Here is a 21,181-nt window from a genome sequence, read left to right on the forward strand (position 1 = left end):
AAATGAAACCAAATCAGAGAATTGCTACGGGCTACAGATGGTACCAATAAATTAAATACAGCATTGCAGAAGCACAATAAAACAACTTTTTTTGCACGACAATAGTTCTCTACATGCTTTAAAATGGTTTAAAAACATTTGAAAATACTCAAAGCAAATCCTATCCCACCCGCAATATTATCAGGCAGTATTTAAATTATTTGTAATAAATGTTAAGTTACCACATCACAACTAAGATATATCTTAGAAAGTAAGCTCTCATTTGGAGCCATATTGGCACTATGCAATACTACCCTAGTTACAAAGTGCGTTCGTTGCCAGAAAGCGTCATAAAAGATGAGGGGCAAAAAATACAAATTCATGCATTAGAGGTAACATACAAAAACAGGAAATCATGCCTGGGAGTAACAGGAATAGTACTAGTAAGAAAATGATTTTTTCATGATGATCATTTTTGAATGTTATCCAAACATAACAATTATATTCAGACAATATAACACAAGCTTGTGCTCATCAGCATCTGTAGAGATATTGTTTTCTTTAATACATTTTATTCATTCCCCAACAAGACGTTACATAAAATATATATAGTTAATTCAAAACAGCAGTGAGTGTTAATATGTATCTGTATAAAGTTGTACATTCGTTTTACACTCAGACTATATTATCATTGTCATTTTATTCTGTCTAAAAAGATATAGAATGTTGTTAGAGAAGTTCGAACATGTAATGGAATGAGCCTGCAAAAGTTGCCCGTTTGTCAAACGTCTGTAAATTCTTCAAAATATTATAATTACGGGTTATAAACAGGCAAACCTTGTTTTAACGTTTTGTTTTAATAAATTTGAAATCGGCGCGATTTTTAATGAAAATATTGTTTGCCCCTTGCAGCTGCACTGAATATTAGTACCGACACGGTCACTAAAATATCTCAAAAAATAAAAAACAATATAACCTTAAATTCGCCGATTAGAAGCCTTGTTTATGCGAAACAGGTGACGAATTAAGATAAGATTGATGTTTCAGGGATCAAATATATAAAATGTATAAAAGCAGTAAGTAGTTTTTTCAATCAAAATATAATTTAATACAATTATTTCAGAGAAAATTGTTAGTCTGGAAAGTATTCATAAAACGTCAAAGGATGTACAGCTATTTGAGGGACGTAGAACAACCGTTCATACATTGTCGGGTAATATAGGTTTTAAGTGGTGTAAAGATAACCCACAAAGGAATGGAACTTCCAGAGATTGGTTTTAAAAGATTACAATTTTTAAAATCATATAACAAAATCAAGGAAGAATTATTATATCAATTTCTATATTTAAATGAGACATGAATATGAACAATATGAACGTCTTTACCATTGCGCAGCCGGCAAACTGTCTTTTAATGCTACGAATAGATGAAAACCTTTGAATGAATTGCAACTGAACAATAAAAAAATTTAATAGAATCTTTAGTAAATAAAAATCTTTAGTACATTTTTCTTCAACTATTCCCAACGTTCAATTTGTATATGAATTAGATAGATATATTCTACTATGCCGGCAGTTCTTATAATCAATCAAAAAATAACTGAGCAAAAATAAGTTATAAATTTATAAGTTTGTTATTGTTTTACATTTCATTTACAATTTATTTTGTAATAAATATTACATAAACACTCGATAATCCCAAATTTAATTAAGGTGTATATATATGTCATGTAATTAATATACAAACCTGTTGTTTTATTTTTCGAATTTGATTGACAGTTTCTTGAAGGATAGCACACTTGTCCGGCTTCACGGAGAGCGAGCTCATGTCCGAGAAATTGTCAGAAATCAGGTTGGCCAACTCATCTATGTAGTAATTTTCCTTTTCCCGTCGGAGTTTCTCATTATTGCACTTATTTCTGCAACAAAAAGAATAATTTTCATAAAATATCATACAATATCAATAATCTGATGTGTATTATATTCTATATAGAATTGACATAACAGAGGAAACAGAAAAAAAAGCTAAACCAATAACAATAATGTCCTAATATACATAACATTAATAAATGGATTATTTCCTTCTTTAAAATAAATCTACTTATTGAGAACAATCTAATAATCACTTTTGAAACCTATTGGCGCATGAACTAATTCTTACGCCGCTTCTTTGCTGGTCTCTCACAGACCCATGAATATTCATTAATTACACTGAAATAATTGGCCGTTTACTTTCTTTGCTTTTCGACACAGATATGTTCTAGATGTTTGAAATTGATATAGTGCGGACGCGAGATTTAACAGATTACATAGGAAGCGGCCGCTACAATAAAACGAAAATATTTCTTAATGAAGCGAAATGCGTCAGAGACTGCGTCGAGATTTTAGAAAATGTCACCTGAAAGGAACAGGTGAACGGAAATGCGGGTTACTGCTATATTTTTAACGTATCTGCGACGGCATAACAGCCGATACGGTATCGGCTCGGAAAAAAGCGAGTTGTGCAACCGGGATAATTTATTTCAGTTCTTGAACGAGAAGTTTATATTAATAGAAGAGTGAAATTTTAATTTATTTATCTCTGGTCAAAAAGATGTTGATAAATCGTTAATAAGTGTAAAAGCGAATTCTTTTTTAATATAATTTTTTAAATTCATCTCTTGGAGTTGTTGGAAAGTTGTTGGAGGAGTTGGAAATCCCAGAATCGACCGTTAGAAAGTTTACGTTAACGGTAAAACATCGATCATATTTTAAGGATAATTTGATACTTTATTGGTGCGTTTTATGTTTCTGGGAAAATTGAGATACCGGTAAAGAAACTAAAAGTGCAAGGTTGTCACCTCTGCCCGATTGGGATCTGCCACCCTGGCAGACCGACGTATAAATTTAATTACCAGTCAATTGGACTTAATTATCATTATCACCGTTGATAATCTACATAACCGATAATTCATTTAATAATTATACAGCTGATTTAACGTTCTTTATATCTTAGTCTTATTCTGGAAAATTGGTTGCTCACGTACTTTTTTTTAATCTATTTCAGAACTGTCGCCAGACTATTTCCTCAATCGACGTTTTCCTGTTTAATTTTAGTTTAATCTATTTATTGTTGTTTGTAACTACTTTATATGATGTTTGTTTTTATTGTGTATATATATAATATATATTATATGTATATAATAAAAAAGTTGCGAATAATGCAGCAGTTATTTTGTGTAATGGTTATAAATCAGTAATAAATATTTTGGTATTTAATGCTCTATTTCGGAGCAAAACTTAATAACTGATAAATAATACTTAACAAATAATATATGTTTAATCTCATACTAGGTTAGGTTTTTAGATTTCTAGTATTCTTCAGTGTACAAAGTCACTGAAATAACTTGCATTATTTCAAAGCAAAAACAGATGAGTTGCAATCAAGTTTTTATTATTTGTTGAATACTCTCACGTATATAGGTAAATTGCATTTGCCTTTTTATGCTTTCCTATTTACCACAAATCCCTGAAATAGTACAAGAAATTATACATTTCTTTTGAGGTATTATTAGAATCTAATGAGGTGTACTTATATTTTGCTTGTTTATTATATTATACACAATAAAGAAATAATGGAGACGTTTCTTGGAAAAAATGTTAAAAGGTGAACTTTACTTTCTCTGTTACAACTATTAAATAACCTAACCTAACTGTTAAATTCCATGGTTTTCATACTTTCCTACATAAAATAATAGTTTTTATTTAGCATTATTGAGTGATATAGTATATGATAATTATAGAACGTTTAGAATTACATTTTCTACTTTTAAGAATTTTTAACTCCAATTTATGAAATGTTGAAGAAGCGCATTAAACATTTTCAATATACACGGATCACTGCTACCTTAAAGAATATTTTCAAATGCTGAAGAAGTGTGAAAATGCATCATTGAACGGATTCTTCCAAACCAATAATAGCTATTTCGACATGTTATTTTAATGTTGCCGGTAAGATGGGAAAATGTTGTAGAAAATCATTTTATTAATATATACTGTATTTTTTTAATAAATGTCTCTTTAAGGTGAAAAAATGATCAGAATACATCCAAACACCTAGTATTAAAAGGAGTTATTACAAGGAAAGGCGAAGTAACATTCATAAAGTTCAACCATATTTTTTGTAGTAACATCAGCAACCCGCTATACAAAAAAATTCAATGTGAAATATTCCTTATAAATAAAAAACATTTCTATCTTAATCAGGAATATCATCTAACCAATTTAATTTTATTGTCGAGTCTTACAACAACCAGATGTTTTTTCTCTCTATTCTAATGATGCACCACCCCCACCTGCCAGCGCTACAATAGACCAGCTGCAATTTACCTGCTAGATCCACATTCCCTTTTTTCTTTCGATTTTTAACGAAAACCTTTACATTAAACTGTACGGTTGGTTCTGGAAGACCAGCCATGTGCTCTATTTCATCAGGTCGGATTAAATTGAACTATCGATTGCAAGGTGCAATGTATAATAAAGGAAATGGTACTGGTTAGTACACAGCCTGTTTGTGAAATTTGTTTTGTCATCGCTTGGTCGGAACTCAATGATCGAGGAGATTAGAGACCATAACAATGTTCTTTAGAACGAATTTTACCATCATCTATTTTTTATTTTGTAAAAGCAGAGAGGCTATGACATATGGCGTAGATTAGATAGAACAATATATAAACTATAAAGAAAAATAAATAAAATATTGGGATTTAAAAATGACTGAAAAGAAATCATTTTATAGTTTCAGGGCACTGTTTTTAAACCATTAACCAAGACACTTTTTCTGTTATCTGTTATTGCTTTAGTTTTTATGGAGTCGATTCAATTGTGCATTGGAGCATTTTATGGATGAAAGTACGATTTCTCGCAAAATATTTATTTCGTTAAAATGCCCTCAGCATTCATTGATATAATATTATGTAATGACGTTATGCTTCATTAATAATTATAAACTGATGCAGATTTGTGAAGAATCGCCTCCCGAAAGTTGAAAAAAAAATTTATAGTTAGATACTTTTTAAAAATATCTTGTACGCATAAAAAAGAGTTGCTCGCAGTTTCCACAACCTTTTGGTATTTATTACTCGATCGTATTACTTAATGCCTAGTCTTATTTGAAAAACCTGGATGATATTGTAACGACCTAGAGGTATGTCAAATTTTGCATCGTAGAATAAGGGTCTACAAAATATCCGGAAATATAATACCAGATGTGATCTTTCGTAAAATTGGGTTTGGACTTGTGAATGGAGGGTACGAAGAACATGGTGAATTTTGCGTGACCGTTATCTTTTTTTTATAGAAAATTTTCAATAATTTTAATACGATTCTCTTTCCATTTTACTTTTGTTCCTTGAACATTGCATTCTTACAAATATTTGAACTATAATTTATAACAATGAAACTTAAAATTCATTTTATTATCTCCATACCATTTTTTTTCTCCATATTATTTCTTTAGCAATATTTTAAACTCTTAGAACTTTTGATATCACTATCTAATCATCAGCATTTCGACTAGATGTATTAAAATATCATGGTTGAATTCTGCCGTACAATATTTTATAATCAATAATACAATTTCTTTACATAATTTTAATATCATCCATTATTTTTCCCTTTCCAACTCGTTCGTTTATATGTTTAAATAATATTTAAGAAATTCTTTTTACCAACTATGATTTAATTTGACTTTATCTACTGATTGATTGAGAACCTTGAACTACTGTCCCCGGTATTTTTACCAATATATCATTTTTTAGCTGCTCCTTCTAACAATTGGTACATTATGAGGACTGTTCCCTCGCCGTGATCACCACGCTACCATACATACTACTATTCACAATTCTAACCATATTACCATTTCAATCACAACAATGTTAGTGTGCTTAGATAGTTATTATCCAGTAATCATACTTTTCAATTGAAAAACAGACAAACTTGTGGCAGTTAAAAAATATTGTTAATTGACATAATACAAGCCTTATAAAATCAAAGAACTGTACTGGGTAGTCGGAGTCGTAGAAACTCCCGACTTGTCTTAAGATCAAAGAGATACATTTATTTCATTTATAAAGCCTATTTGGACTTTGTGATTGAGCTAAAGCATCAAACCGACTAATAAAAAGTTCCAGCGCTGAAAATAACAAATTTCTTCGATTAATTACTAATATTTTTCTCTATGTGACTATTGAAATCAAATGGATCTACTAGATCTTCAAATCATGAAAGAATGTTAATAAATCATAACAACGTGGCTACTAGACAACGTGTAGGAAATAGGTAAATTGGGCTCCGAACCACGTTCCTCGGCATTAAGCCTACTAGTGACCAACTTAGAGACCACCCCAGAAAACATCGGATCTTACACAGCCTGGTTGCTGACGTGACTGGGATGGTTATTCCTTGTCGGATTTTCCATTGCTGCCTATAAAGACATTTGCAATTACAAACATAAAGTACATGCATGCCCCAGCAGGATCCGAACCCGCGACTATCGCAACAGTAGGAGGACCGTTCTATCGTCTTGATTACTGCGCCAACAAATCAGAAGATTAAAGTAAACCAAATATACACACGTATAGTGTATAAGAGTTACTAATAGTTTAATTCAATTTTAATTTAGGAAATAAATAACGATATGTTTATCCCGCACTCTTCTTGCTTGTGTTTGGTGCAGGTACAACAGTGATAGTAATAAATTAATTTGCAAACAAAATTTATATAAGTATTTTTAATGTAAAATGGATTATTTAATGAAATAGTACAACATTAACATAAATCAACAGTCAAACAATATAATTATATTTACATACTACACAAAATATTACAATTTTTTAATGCGTTTTCAGTATTATTGAACTTGTTAATTCATGTAATAGATAATGATACGATTATATATAACAGTGAAACCGTCTATATCATTATTTGTTACATAACGTGGTTACAACCTTATAAGAACCTAAAACACCAGGTTGGAACAGGTTTAAAAAGCTACAAAAACACTGCTTACGTAAACGAGGGTGTGGAATCCGACAAAACTTTCGACTCCCCCATAATCTCCGAACAGTAACACACTATATATATCTCACCGCGATATGGAACAGACGGAAAAGGAAAGTCAAGAGGAAAAAAATCACTTATTCCGCGGTTTAGTTCTACCGCGTTCCATTGACGACAGGCGACTTAATTACTATCAAAAAAAAGCGATGACAAAAGCGCACGTCCGTTAGGAAAAGTGGCATCAGCATTTTCGGTATAACCGAGTTTTAAAACAATAAGCTGTGACGACGGGGTGGAGGAGGAGGAGGAGGAGAAGCAGGCACCGCCACCGGGGCAAGATTAGACTCTTTGTTGCATAGAATGGCGCGACGTGTTAAGCATGTGTTTGTTTTACAAAAGGTGGACGTAATCTGAACGATTTTTTAAAATTACTCGTAATCGGTGACCAGTTTTCATCATGAACGCTTGGCGCTGTTTACACTCTAGGTAAATCTATCTAATGGACGCCGTTATTAGTTAAATATTCGACTAATATGAATTTAATGACCGAATTTTAGTTCACATATTTGAAGGTGTTTGAAAATTCAAAGGGGATTTGTAAACGCATTAATTTTTACATTATCATCAACCCACTTTGAACTGGTTCGATTACAAGGTTTAAAAATAACTTATGTTTGATTAGTACTAAAGTGCTAATACTATGGTACTAATTTTCCTGTTAGTTGGCGTCATAGAGTCACAGCTGTCCGTATAACAAGTTTTTATGCATTTATTGGATTTTTGTTTGTCTTTTTTAAGTTCACGTTAAAAAGAAAAGGCAGTATATTAAATTCCATCATTCTAATCAAAATATATTAATAAAACTGTAGAAATCATCGAAATATAGAAAAAACCTATTGCATCTCCTAAAGTTCTGACCTTCACACACATATTTCTAGTTCCAAGAACTAGAACTAACATCTTCATTCTCATGAAATAAAACACGACTATAGAATCTTTTATCTGGTTTAGATATGTGGGCTATATCATTGTCATTGGGAACCATGGAATGGAAAAACTCAATCGATTTCTACTGATTCACCTGAACATCCAAAAGTATTATGGAGACAATTTACTATGGAGACCGATTCAAATGTTTTGCACTGCAGATTGTTCTTAGATTCAAGATGTAATAGAATCGTAAAGTCTATTGAACTACGTAGTTACTCCAAAGGAGGTATGGTACTAATTGTGTGCCCAGGGAAGTGCTAGTGAAAATTAATTTATTACTAGTGTTTTGTTGTACTTATATTAATACACAAGCAAGACGAGTACTGCATAAATATATCAGTATATATTTCTAAAAAAAAATACAGATTAATAATAATAACTTAGGTAACCAAAAAAGCAAATACTGGATTACTAATTTTATAGTTAGTCTTAGTTAACGATATCAAAATCGTATTAATATTGTAAAAAAATGCTGGACTTTTCTTCAAGTTTTCAAAGTTTTATCTGACGCAGATATTTAGTTTACTAGTACTACAAGAACGGAGTACATGACGCTATTACTTGGAAGTAGCTTGAATTAGATAGTGGACAATTAATTTGAAGCAAACTATAATGTTGGAAATATATTCTCTTCAGTCACGGAAGCTGTAAAATGAATAAAATGTAAGACATACTTTTAAATGTAGTATTTCCACTAAAAAAATTTGTTGACATGATATGGTAAGCGTTGCATAATATTTTAATATGAATGTTATTAAAATATAAACCGTAATTTTGTTTACTCGACTAAAATTGAGATGTGAGTTTCGCAGTACGTGAAAACTGCTTTTTATATATATAAACGAAAAGTAATATCGCTAGTAGCACAAATCCCATTTAATTTTTTCTCCAAATTTTATTTCTTCGGCAATATAATAGCGAGTAAGAGACACAAAGTCATCCTCTTGTCATTTTCAGTTGTAAAGGTAACTCTGTTGCAGTTCGAATGGGAAGTTCTGCCACATCCAGTATACTCATGAGACATAGAGCCTTGTGCAAAAGCAGAATGGCTTGGCTGGTATACGGCTTCGAAATGATGAAGAAGTTGATCGATCGAAAACTGATCGATGATTGGATTGGAATCAAATCGAAATATACGAAAAAGTTGATTATGGCTATCATCTTATTCATTTTCGAATTAGCGAACGAAAAATGTTGCACGTAAATCAACTATAACATTAACCATACTCTTCTCTTATAGTAACAATTGGCGATAAGTTCCTTCCTTGTGCCGCAGTTAATCACTATTAAAGTTAAATGACCCATTGTCAGTAGGTAAAATAACAAAAGATAGCTTCAAGGCTTCATTACTTGACGAAAGCAGATTTGTGAAAGTAAATAATGATGATTTGTAAAATACAAAGAAATAAGTTAGGTATCGACATTTGAAAATCATTATACCCATTATGGAGTGATATTAAATGAGATGATAACATCAATTTTGCCGAGATTATTTATAGTTAATATCTCCAAGAATTACCATGATATAAAATTGATCAAACTAGGCGCCATGTGATTATAACGTTCACCGTTCGATAAATCGAACGACGCAATTTACATTTGTTGCAGTCAAAAACCAGCACACCTCCATACCGAAACAGTTACTTTCCAATTAAGTACAGTAACAAAGCCAAATTAATCATCGTATATCGTTAAAAAAAAGTAATACTTGCATCATAATTAAATATTGATAGATTACATTGAACGTATTGATATTTATTAAGTGACGTCATCGCTTATTATGAATTGGACGTGATGAAAGAAATAACAAATTATATGAGTTTATACACAAACCAATTATACAGCAAGCACACAGTTGCTTCGTGGTAGCTCGAAAAGAGTGTACTTTTATTTTTCAACCTTGAATGTGTAGAAATAAAAACGACACGCCATGGGTACCACCGTAGCTATCATTCGTGTCAACTCTGTTAAAGACTTACATCAAAAATATTTAAATGGTTGGAGCTCAGCATTAATAAACCATGAAAGAATCATCAACGTTCTTCGATAAAACATTTAGTCTTAATTGGTTTTGACATCTAATTAAATTTTTGCTGTTTTGGTGAAGGTATTATATAAAAAAAATATTGTAGAAATGTTAATAATTGTTATGTTGCGCTATCACCTTGTGTTGCAAACAGTTAAAATAATTGTTAATATTAAAATGATGTGATAGGCAGCAAAATATAAATGTTGATATAAGTGAGGGATGGAAACACCCCTTCTTTAGTTAAAATATTTTATTTCAAGAGAAAGAACTGGATTGTGCACACAGCGAACCTTTTTTTAACGAAAATATATACTATAAGCATTATATTCACCACACTTTATACTATCTCGATATATCTTAAGCCTTCGACCAGGTGTGGCACACTGGACTACATGTTAAATTGAATAAACTTTTGCCCCCATACGCACTTTCAACTGCTGATATCATACCTCACAGACAGATATTTTATTGTCAAACAGTGTGACGAATACTCTGACCTACATCCAATATATTCGGGTATTCCGCAGGGCAGTGTTCTTGGCCCATTGTTATATCTATTGTATACAGCTGACCTCAAGAAACACTACTGTTGCAACATATGCTGACGATACAGCGGTTTTATCATCACACGAGGATCTAAATCTAATATCAGCCACAAGAAACCTCCAACTTCATCTTAACAAAGTCGAATTGTGGTTGAAAACATGGCATATCAAAGCTGTCTGTGTGTCCACTGTCTCAAACTTGTCCCTGTGTCAAAATTGAATAATCATGAACTTCCGCAAGCAAGCAACGTTAAAAATCTGGGAACGCATTTTGATCAACGTTTGACATAGAAAAAACATATAGTGAGAAGACAGCAAACAGTGAGCAAACAGCTTGGGCTAAACTAATCCAAACGTATTGGCTGATAGGGCGTAAATCTAAATGATCATTATATCGCAAGGTTTTGCTGTATAAGCCAATACTTAGTCCCATTTGGACCTGTGGTATTGAACTGTGGGGTACAACTAGCAAATCTAACATAGCTATCCTCCAGAATAAAGTGCTACGAGTCATCATCGATGCTCCATATTACGTCTACAATAAACTGATTCAGCGCGATATCACCTTAGAACCCGAACGAGTGTGATTTGAAGTGTTAGTGCGTAGTACCCTGAAAGACTATTAGTGCATCTCAATGCACTCTCTAAACAGTTAAATGTTTGCGATGATATAGTAGTGCATAAGCTCAAACGCAAACTACCATGTGTACTGATAATAAACACATCGAGTGACATTTAATAATCTCTAGAATAAGTTAGAATAGTTTTTAGAATAAGTTAGGGTAGACTTTAAAATAAGTTACAATAGTATCTAGAATTATATTTATATTATAAGTTGTACAGTAGATCCCTTACTGAAGTGAAGTACTACATGTCAGGATAGTTATATTATATAACGGCAAATCGTTGAAGTTCTAAGAGATTAATAAAAAAACTTTACATCAGGTACGGATTTTCTGATGAAATAAGCGACAAGCAGAATTTTTCTAATAACCAAGTCGTATCAGTTTTACAAGGTAACATATAATGAGGTTGTCAATATCCTGTCAATGGTCACTAATAGACAGCATAACGAATAGAGAGTTAACAGCTAATGGAATAATGATTCGAACTGTAGACAACAATTGTTATAAATCGAAGATCTTCAAAAGGTAGATGGATCAACTTTAGAGAAATGTATTGACATATATCATTAAAGTAAATTAAGGAGTGTTGAATATAATAACAAAAATGAAAACAATAAGGATTTTAATAGATAACTTAAGGAAAGGTAGAGAAGAATTGAAGAAAATAAAGAGAAAGAAGGTGACAGAAATGGGTTCCGTCAACAGCTGATTTTTAATTAATACTTTAACTAGTAGTTAAAATTGGAAGTTACAACTTAATTGGAAGTTTAGACTATAGAAAATCGCTTAGGAAATATTCAATTTCGATGTAAATATAGCTTTCTATTAGTTACTTGAGTATTACAGATTATCAATCATGACGAAAGATGAAGTGCACTAAAAAACATTATGTTATCGTTTTCTTATCAGAAATGATAAATTGCAAAGGAGCTGTGTCCCAAGAATTGTGTTATTATTATCACAAATTTCAAGAATGATGGCAAAAGGTCATCACATAACTGTAAAACATATTATTGATTAAAGTTGGTTCTTTAATTACATGTGTATTATAATCGATACTTACATATTAATTTTTTTCCATTGCAAGTTGGTGTTTTTATTAAAATTATATAGTTTCTAAGTTTTCTGGGTTTTCCTGGACTAGACTTGTTGCTTAATGTGGGCTTCGAACTATAATTCTCTGTACTAAGCCAATCGATTGGTGAACAAATTAAGACCAAAAGTGAAAAGACACCGGTCTTATTCAGTTTGGTTACTTGTGCGACTGGAGTGGTGGTTTTACTGTTGTTGTTCGGACTTTATACTTTTGTCTATAGATAAATATAAATATTAAACATGAACATAAATTTATTGCCTCAAAAGCAGATATTGTCACGAGACTCAAGATATACTTGGTCTAATTACTGGCACTTCTGTGATGGTTATTCCTTTTCAAATTCTACATTTTAGCCAAATAATTACAAACATAAAATAAAAATATTTATGTTTTGAGTGACATTTAAAATCGAGTTAAAATCGCAGCAATAGCAGGATTATCCTGTTGCCTTGGCCAATATCAAGTCAATGCTATTAAACATGTATGGGTGCTGTCGATATAGTAATCTTAGTGCTATAAGTAGATTGAGATTCGTTGATATAGTTCCAAGAACAACTATTACTTCTGATATTACAGCATTACGGGGAATATTTAGTTATATTATTATTGAATTCCATTACCCTATCTATGAGTAGTGACATCTAGAAACAGTTTTTGTGTACTACGGTGAAATTTAATAGGATTCTGACTGAAGTTTACATCAATATTTTCTTGTTTTATACAATATCTACTGTATGGATGATGATCTAACTGATGATGATGACGATGACGTTTATATCTAATATTCTATGCTTTATAACCTCTGATAACTGTGTTATACTGTTAATTAATAATTTTATTTATTTATATTCAGGTATATTTTCATATATTCAGGAAGAAATTTCCTATAAAATAATCCTTAAATTAAATTAATTAAGTTAATAATGACGCTTATTTTCTTGAAGCTTCCACTTCTTATTTCTTTCCGGATATTGTGAAGAATTTTAACACCTTTGATACAATGGTTGGTTTTGTTTTAGTAATAGTGACTAGTGCCTTTGCGATTTTTTTCTTTCTTTGTATTTTTTTATCGTTCATCATTTTACAAACATTTTGTTTTCCCTTCAGGTCATTAGACGTTTAAACTTCTTTGAATGAAGAACTTTCTGCTGTAGTAAAAGTGTAGTAGGACTGCGGAAACTGTTGATTTATTTCATTTCATTTAAAATACTCCCTCTTGATTACAATAGACTTACAAGAAAATATTTTCGAATCTCCGAAACAGCCTTCTTTGATCTAGTCGTAATATCCTTGACTCAAAACCAATTGCTAGAGGCAGATTGTTGAAATTAAGGAATAGCCAGAATTTTTGACAGAACTCGGGCAGGCGAATAGTGCAGTTGTAAATAATATCAACTGCCTTGCTAATACTTTAAGATTTAAGGGGTGTCGGCCACCGAGAAAAATATCGATATATCGGAGAAAAAAAAATATCGATAATTTTAACAAACCCTTACAATTAAGTGTCAAAATATACTAAACCAATAAAATTCAATACCAATCTGAAAGGAGTATTAAATTTTTTTCCAAAAAATATCAATATAACGATATTTGTTCGGTAAAATTTTGTGGACCAACAACTCAATTTGGCTAGAACTAAATGTCTTCGATGCAAATAAAAAAAAGATAACGAAACATGACAATTTATGAATTCCATTTCGGTTCCACGCGAAATTACCTTTGAAAGTTATTTCCATAATATCGTTTTAGAAAAATACCCAACCTCGGCTCTATTTAGTTTGGAAAATAACCGACTAAAACGTGTCCGTGACTTGCGTATCCGACATACAGAACCGAACGATTCATAAAGCTCCTTTCTCAGATTGCCTTTTCGACAAAGCGATCTTAACGAATGCTCAATTTAACGGCGCATTGGAAATAGGCAACGGAAGGAAACAAAGTTTATGTTTCGCGGCCTTTGATTCTGTTCAGGCCATCGATCGCAATTAGCGAATGATCTTTCATGATTTATGGCGCCGTCGCTTTTTGTTGCTGTTGTTGGAAAAGTTCTATATACCAAGGAAATATCGACAAAAGACGGCTTTTAAAGCTATTACGCAATTTTCCCTGATATTTCCGATTTTATTGATTGCTGTGAATTAGTATTCTGCGTATTTCATCGTCTACTTCAGCTAATTACAAATCTAACAGAACACAGAACAGTTCTGACCCTTGTTCACTGTGTGGCTTGTGTTCCTTGTTTTGATCACACAACAGTTAAATGATATTGGCATCCGTGCAAATTGGTCAGAACTGCTCAGACACATTTACTTAAAGTAGCTTAATAAATTTCATAGCCAAGTGTTGTTGTGGTTAGAAAGTCATTTTTAGGTTAATTTTATGTTTATAAAAGTTTGATGAAGTAATATAATTATTATTTATTTAACAGAGAAAATTAGCAGCAGCCAGTACAAAGATAAGTGTATAAGTTTTATAAAATGTTATGTTTTAGTTAAGCTAAATAAAAGTTAGGTAAACCAGGCCACAGATGCTCTCTGCTACACTATGCTACTCATGAAATATCATAAAAAACATTCAAGGCAAAAGGAAAATAAATAATCTGAAACTAAGAGCGCAAATGAAAGGAAAAATGAGAAAAATTATTAACGAAACAGATGAATGTTAGTCAGCTTTTGCTAGCATAAATACATGCTTAAAATAGTTAGATGAATATTGGACAAGTATCAAGCTAACAAGAAATATGTTTCTTCTGTAACGATTCAAAAAAATACAATGCTTTTTTAACTATTTAAGAAGCCCGAAGGCTTTTCACCTAACACGAATGCCATAATTCGTTGGTTGCTAAGCTAAATTCTCTATTCAACAACAGTATTTTCATTAGAATTTCCCTCCAATTATAGTTAAATAATTAGATACGGGCGTACAATAAGGTTACATATAATTTTACTGGCGCAGGTGTATGTGCGGTCGCCTACCCTTTTATCGACATACATTCACATTCTTCATATCTTACTTACATCTGAGTTTGAGGTTTGTTGTCGGCTTTTTTTCGTTTCTGTTTTATTCCGGTGAGAGCGTTCATCTTGGCCCACACCGGATCCTGAAGCTCACACGGACCAAGCCTGAAAAAAAAAAAAAATGTTTCATTTATTTATTCGTAATATTTGCGTTTATGTAGTAAATTCAATAAATATTTTACATGATATAAGAAAATGTTACAAAATGTAAATCCCCTTTTCTTTCCTCAAGCATTAAAATAGCAAGTTTTTGAAATGTTTTGTTAATATTTTAAGATATTTCGTTAAGCTTTCAACAGAAGCAGTTTCAAGTTCATTATATTCAACTGTAAATTTAATTTGATTTCTGGATATATATATTTCAGTGTTAGAGCTATGGATGTGGAATTTAAATATAAATATTCATTAATTGTAAGTACCTAGTTTGTACTTATGCAGAGAAACTAACTCCGTAAGAAATTATAGTTTGAAATAAAATTAAAATTATATTGTTTTGATTGACATCATATCAACACTATTCAATAGTAAAATGGTTTAATTAAATGTTAATGTTAAGGGTGGTATTGTTGCAAGTCTAAATATGGATGAACTGATGTATTCATGATATTCCTTCTTTGAACTGAAGTTGTACCAATACGTAGAATCCAGTGTTCAAATCAAACGAAACCATCATGAATAATCTGTGCAGATCACGATGAAATAATTACTCTTTAGTATAGTCATCATCAAGTAATTATCTAAATGACATGTCTGATGGAATGTTTAAATTTACCTAAAGAAAAAAACATCCTATACACCTAATTACTACACATATCTGAACTACATCTCATGTCACATAAAGATATCAAAAATTTACTCAATTTATGTATAACAAGAAGAAGTTTACTCAACAATGGGGGAAACAAAAACAGGTGTACTGCAATACTGTGATATGGGTCCTGTTACTTTTATCTACAAATAGAAAATGTTACTATAGCGATATTTGCTGATGACACTGTAATACTTGCTATTGGAGCTAACACAGAAGAAGTAAATAGGTACTAAAATCTATATGGATTTGTGGAATTCAGTTATGGGGATGTGCTGCGAGATGAATAAGATAGAAGATGATACAAATATTCCAGAGTAAAGTCCTGAAATGTATTGTGGATGCACCCATATACTGCAAGAACAATTACTTACACCGAGACCTTCGGATTCCAACTGTTATAACGGAAATCAATATATATGCAATAAGACATGAGGAAATACTTCACTCTCATTTAGACACCGAAGTGTTGCAACTTTTGGACAACACTGAACTAGGACTCTAGAGAACCAAACCATGATATTGTGTAGTTGTGTAATGAAGTTAACTAGATGGCAAAAATATTGAAGAGTGCTACTAACCCTCATTTTATTTTATTAGACATTAAATAAGGACCAATGTGTCTTAACGCGGAGAAAAACTGCAAGTTAATCGACAACGACTAATAATATATATGAATATAAAAGATAAAAAATGTTTAGATTCAAAAGAGAATTCCTCTGATACTACTTAGAAGATAGAAAACAGTAGCTGCTGGCATTATTTTGAGCATAATTAATTATGAAATTGTATGAATGTAAGGAGAGTAATAAATTAAGAGAATGCTGGTAATAATAAATTTGATGGCGGTGTTGATTTGATAGCATCTAACCCTCGTACGTTTCAGTAAGCAGCGCTAAACAGATGGAAAAGACATTTACCGGCGTCGCAGGTCAGCAAATAGAACCAGACCGTACGTCACAAAAACCACCTGATACTTAGTTCCCATTCAGGACGTAACAGAAGCAACTAGTGCGGGTGACACCAATAATTCGCCTCGACAGGTAATAAAACTGAAAGTAGATACTGGGGCAGATGTTAAATGGTGTGGTGTCGGTTCCAACCGACTGCAGACACAAAAAACCCGACTAAAAAACGTAACTCGCTGACAGTTCCTAAAACTGCATTCAAAGTGGGTGGTTGGTTTGGAAAGAGTTACAAATAGATAGTGACATATCAGTCAATAACAAGTTCAAATAAAGGCAAGATAAATAATTAAGTGTTTATTATGTCTGTATGAGGGAGTGTTTGTTGTTTCTGTTGTTTCAGTTCTACTCCCTTTATATCAGTCGTCGTATTTTTTTCTGATAACATCTTTATTAGATATGCTTAGTACAATCTTAATTATAAATTAATTTATTACTACATTTCATTTGCACTTGGATTACTTCACAAGCAAGCAAGAGTGCGAGATAAATACATCAATATGTATTACTCAACTATAAAATTATAACTTAAGCAATAGTTTACACTAAAGGTATCCACTTTATATAAGTTCGTATGATTTGGTTCGCTTCAATTTTCTGATAACCTGGGCGTTGTCCAGCAGTTGTATTGCTTCCAACTCGTCATATGATTTTAAATAATCACGAAGTTTTTTGTAATTTATGATTCTTTTATAAGATTTAGTTTTTGATGTATAAATATAGTTAGTTAAGCTACCTATAAATTAATTTTAAAGGATTTACAAGACATGATACTACTATGTATCGCATTGGGTATATTTGTAACCAACTTCACGTTGCAGCTTCACTTACCGGCATCGCTTTTGAAGGGTCGGTCATTCCGTCAAAGTGTGAGCAAAACTGTTTGCACTGCGTTCAAAATGTCTGAATGTGTACCGTGTAAATCGTATTCGCACATTGAAGAAAAAGGTAGCCGCATTACTTCAAATATTGTGTTGAGCTTGTGGCAACAATGCTCCATCGATTTCGACACCTGAATACTGGTTTTGTCACCGAAGACAAAGATCGTTCTGGACAGTCAAAAAAAATTTAAGATGAAGATTTGAAGGCATTACTCGATGAAACCAGCAATGGAGATGGCTAATAACCACAACTGATGCGTTTGAACCGAGCATTGCACGAAAAACGGTCGGAATACGGGCAAAGGCACAACATTATTATTCTTCAACATGACAAAGCTCGGCCACATGTTGCAAAACCGGTGAAACTATACTTGGAAACATTAAAACGTGAAGTGCCCACCCGCCGCATTATACCAAAAAATGTGTCGATTCATGAATAGCCTGAATACATCGAATAAAGGATTGAATAAAATACATTCTACCACCGAATGCTAGAGGAATAATACAGAAAAATATTAGAAGACTCAACATCTGTATTAGTTTGTAGCATCGTACTGAACGAGACGTCTCCTTTGAAAGACTTTTGGTATAGTTGTATTCACTACTATGTTGAAAAACATATAATAGAAGCATCATAAGATACCTGAAGAAATGTAATAATTTTTAAGAGAATGATTGATAGAGATATTGGAACAATTTGGTCTCTTCAATTGCCAAATGTGTAAGCAGAATGTGAAGCTGCTGAAAATACTGGCGGAACTGTTAAATCCCACGATGGGTAATAATTGCAGAGCTGCATGAAGAAATCTCTCCATCGTTGTAAGCATGCGATTTTACGAAGATTCCATCGGTGGTTGAAGCATAACATGATGCGTTTGAAGAACATCACACTATTCATTTTGTCACATAAGAATCGTGTAAAATCAGTAAAAATCTGCAAGGAATTATTTAAATGGAAAGCCCATTCCACCTGACGTATTTAACAAACATTGTTCTTACCAAACAGTACCATTTTCTGCGCTGGCCGAACAGCATTTCACTTCTTAAAAATAAGTTAGAAATTAAGACCAAATATTTCAAATTTCCCAGTAATTCCTATGATGTATCTAATGATAGATAGTACATTGAAAAGAAAAAAATTATAAAAAAATATCTCAATGCTTATAATAATGAAATAAAAAAACTCCAATTATGAGCTAAATCTTCTGGAAAATTATCTAAAATACCGAGATAACTAAAATTCGATATACAGCAGATATTCAGTTCTACCGTAAATTATTGATATCGTAACATATATCGACATACAACTTTTGTCGTTAATAAACTTTCAAAACGTAACGGAAACTATTCGTTGTATCTTAAATTAGGTATAAGGAGATCGAAAAACACTCAACTTTATAAGCAGAAAAAAAAAACAACTTACGCACTTTGCAAATAATAAACAACAGTTTCGAACTTGGCGCTCTACATGATTACATTAAAAAAAACACTTATCCGCATCGAAAAACAGCCCCCTCGCGAACACGATATCTAATAAACTAAAGCCCCTCGACTGATATAATGTCTAACTTCTGTATCTTATTACAATCGTTTATTATACTTTGTGAATGACATAAATACACCCTTTAAAGAGTAACGAGATCCAACTCAGCTCGAGGACTCATACAGTCAAAGCCTTTAATTTAATAAATACGATCGTGCGTACTTTTAACTCAATTAAGACTGATTAACTGACATAATTAGTACTTTATTGAATAGCGAAATTGTGCTACATGTATAGTTGAACGATGAAGTAGAAATAAAACATTCAGTTCAGTTCTAATGTTCTTTAATTAATTCACATCTAATTCTACTTTTTAAGGTTTCTTTCCTTAATTCATTGTGTATTACGCACCTGAATGTATTCTGACTTTTTAATTTTAAAAAATGTCATCACTTTCTACAATCCCATCTTCTGTCAACATAGCAAACCGTGTCGAAGGAGAGATGTTGGCTTAGCAGTGGTCCAACCTGCAATAGTGTCCATTAGGGATGTCGGCCACCGGAAAAAATATTGATATTTCGAATATAGATATTTTTAAAAATATCGATATATATTTAGCAACAAGTACAAAAAAACCTATTTTTTTAAGATACAAATTGTTAAAAATAAATATAGTGAACTTTTAAGTAATAAAATTCACGAAACCTTTAAAATGAAGTATTAATTTTAAAGGTATATTAAAATGTATATTTTGAAAACATATCAAAAAATAACAGCTAAAAAATATCGATATTATTTCTGCATCTCTAGTGTCTATTCCAATCCTTCACAACTCTTGCAATATGTGTTTCTGTCAAGTCAACTTACTCACTCTTGGTTTTGTAACAATGCATAGTTCAATTTCTTCAGTAAACGGCGGTAGCTTCATTCAAGTTTTAGTAGCTTGTGACAATATTCCCTGCTGATCCCATCACATGCAGAACAAGACATTATGATTATAGATAGCGCGCTTCTGTGTCGATGTGGACGCCACTTTTCATAGCCAGTTTAAATAAGCCACAGAAAATTCTTCTCTGACTGGCAAGCAATAAAACATCGATATCTTCAATTCGGATCTTTCTCACCGTATTTAAATGTCTGGAAATCGTTGATTGCAATATTCTTTGGCAGTTTGAGCAGCGTTTTCGTAAAATAAATCTTGAAATTAATTTCTTCGAAATGTTTTGGTTCTCCACATGGTTCCTTGTCACTAACAACAATATCACCACTTTTAAATCGTTGAAACGTAAAATAACAGTTAGGATGTGATGGAACAGCATCGTTATAAGCTTCTAAAAGTACTTGATAGCCTTCGGTAGCAGATTTTTTTAGCAGAGCTTTCATGTTTAGCATCTATAGACACTGAATAACACAATAGCACTAATACCACTAAATAGAGAACTATTTTATATAGATAAATGTCAGAAACATTGAATTTAATAGTTAAATTATGTTCATTAGCCACAGTTTATCATAAGATGTGGTTAAAAGTGGAGTGCCACGCTATTATGATGCCAATTTTAGCTAATTCTTTCCTATCATTATATAGTAGATTATTTGTTCCTTGCTTATTTGGTAGAAAGTTTAGCAAGTTTCTGATTTATCTTTTATTTAAACTTAATAAACAATCTAAGAAGTGTTAGAATTGAACCAAAGGTTATGTCATAAATATTAGTAGTATTTTAG

The 21,181-nt window shown here is 31.9% G+C and overlaps 1 protein-coding gene across 21 annotated transcripts in view; it reads right to left on the minus strand.

Moving 5' to 3' along the window:
* Nucleotides 1-21,181, minus strand: part of tai (basic helix-loop-helix family member taiman) — a 693,988-nt gene that overhangs the window by 122,122 nt on the left and 550,685 nt on the right. For all 21 annotated transcript variants that reach the window (XR_013004949.1, XM_076399166.1, XM_076399165.1 and 18 more), the window contains 2 exons: nucleotides 15,320-15,424; nucleotides 1,726-1,897 (listed from right to left, as the gene is read on the minus strand). Coding sequence is in view for 20 of the 21 variants with exons in the window: in XM_076399164.1 (XP_076255279.1) it covers nucleotides 1,726-1,897; nucleotides 15,320-15,424 (277 nt within the window). In the remaining variant the exon portion in view is untranslated. The remainder of the gene's footprint in view (nucleotides 1-1,725; nucleotides 1,898-15,319; nucleotides 15,425-21,181) is intronic.

The sequence above is a fragment of the Rhynchophorus ferrugineus genome, unplaced genomic scaffold, assembly GCF_030347505.1.
Source record: "Rhynchophorus ferrugineus isolate W39M unplaced genomic scaffold, kcgeb_rfMv2 rfM3, whole genome shotgun sequence".
Classification (NCBI taxonomy): domain Eukaryota; kingdom Metazoa; phylum Arthropoda; class Insecta; order Coleoptera; family Curculionidae; genus Rhynchophorus; species Rhynchophorus ferrugineus.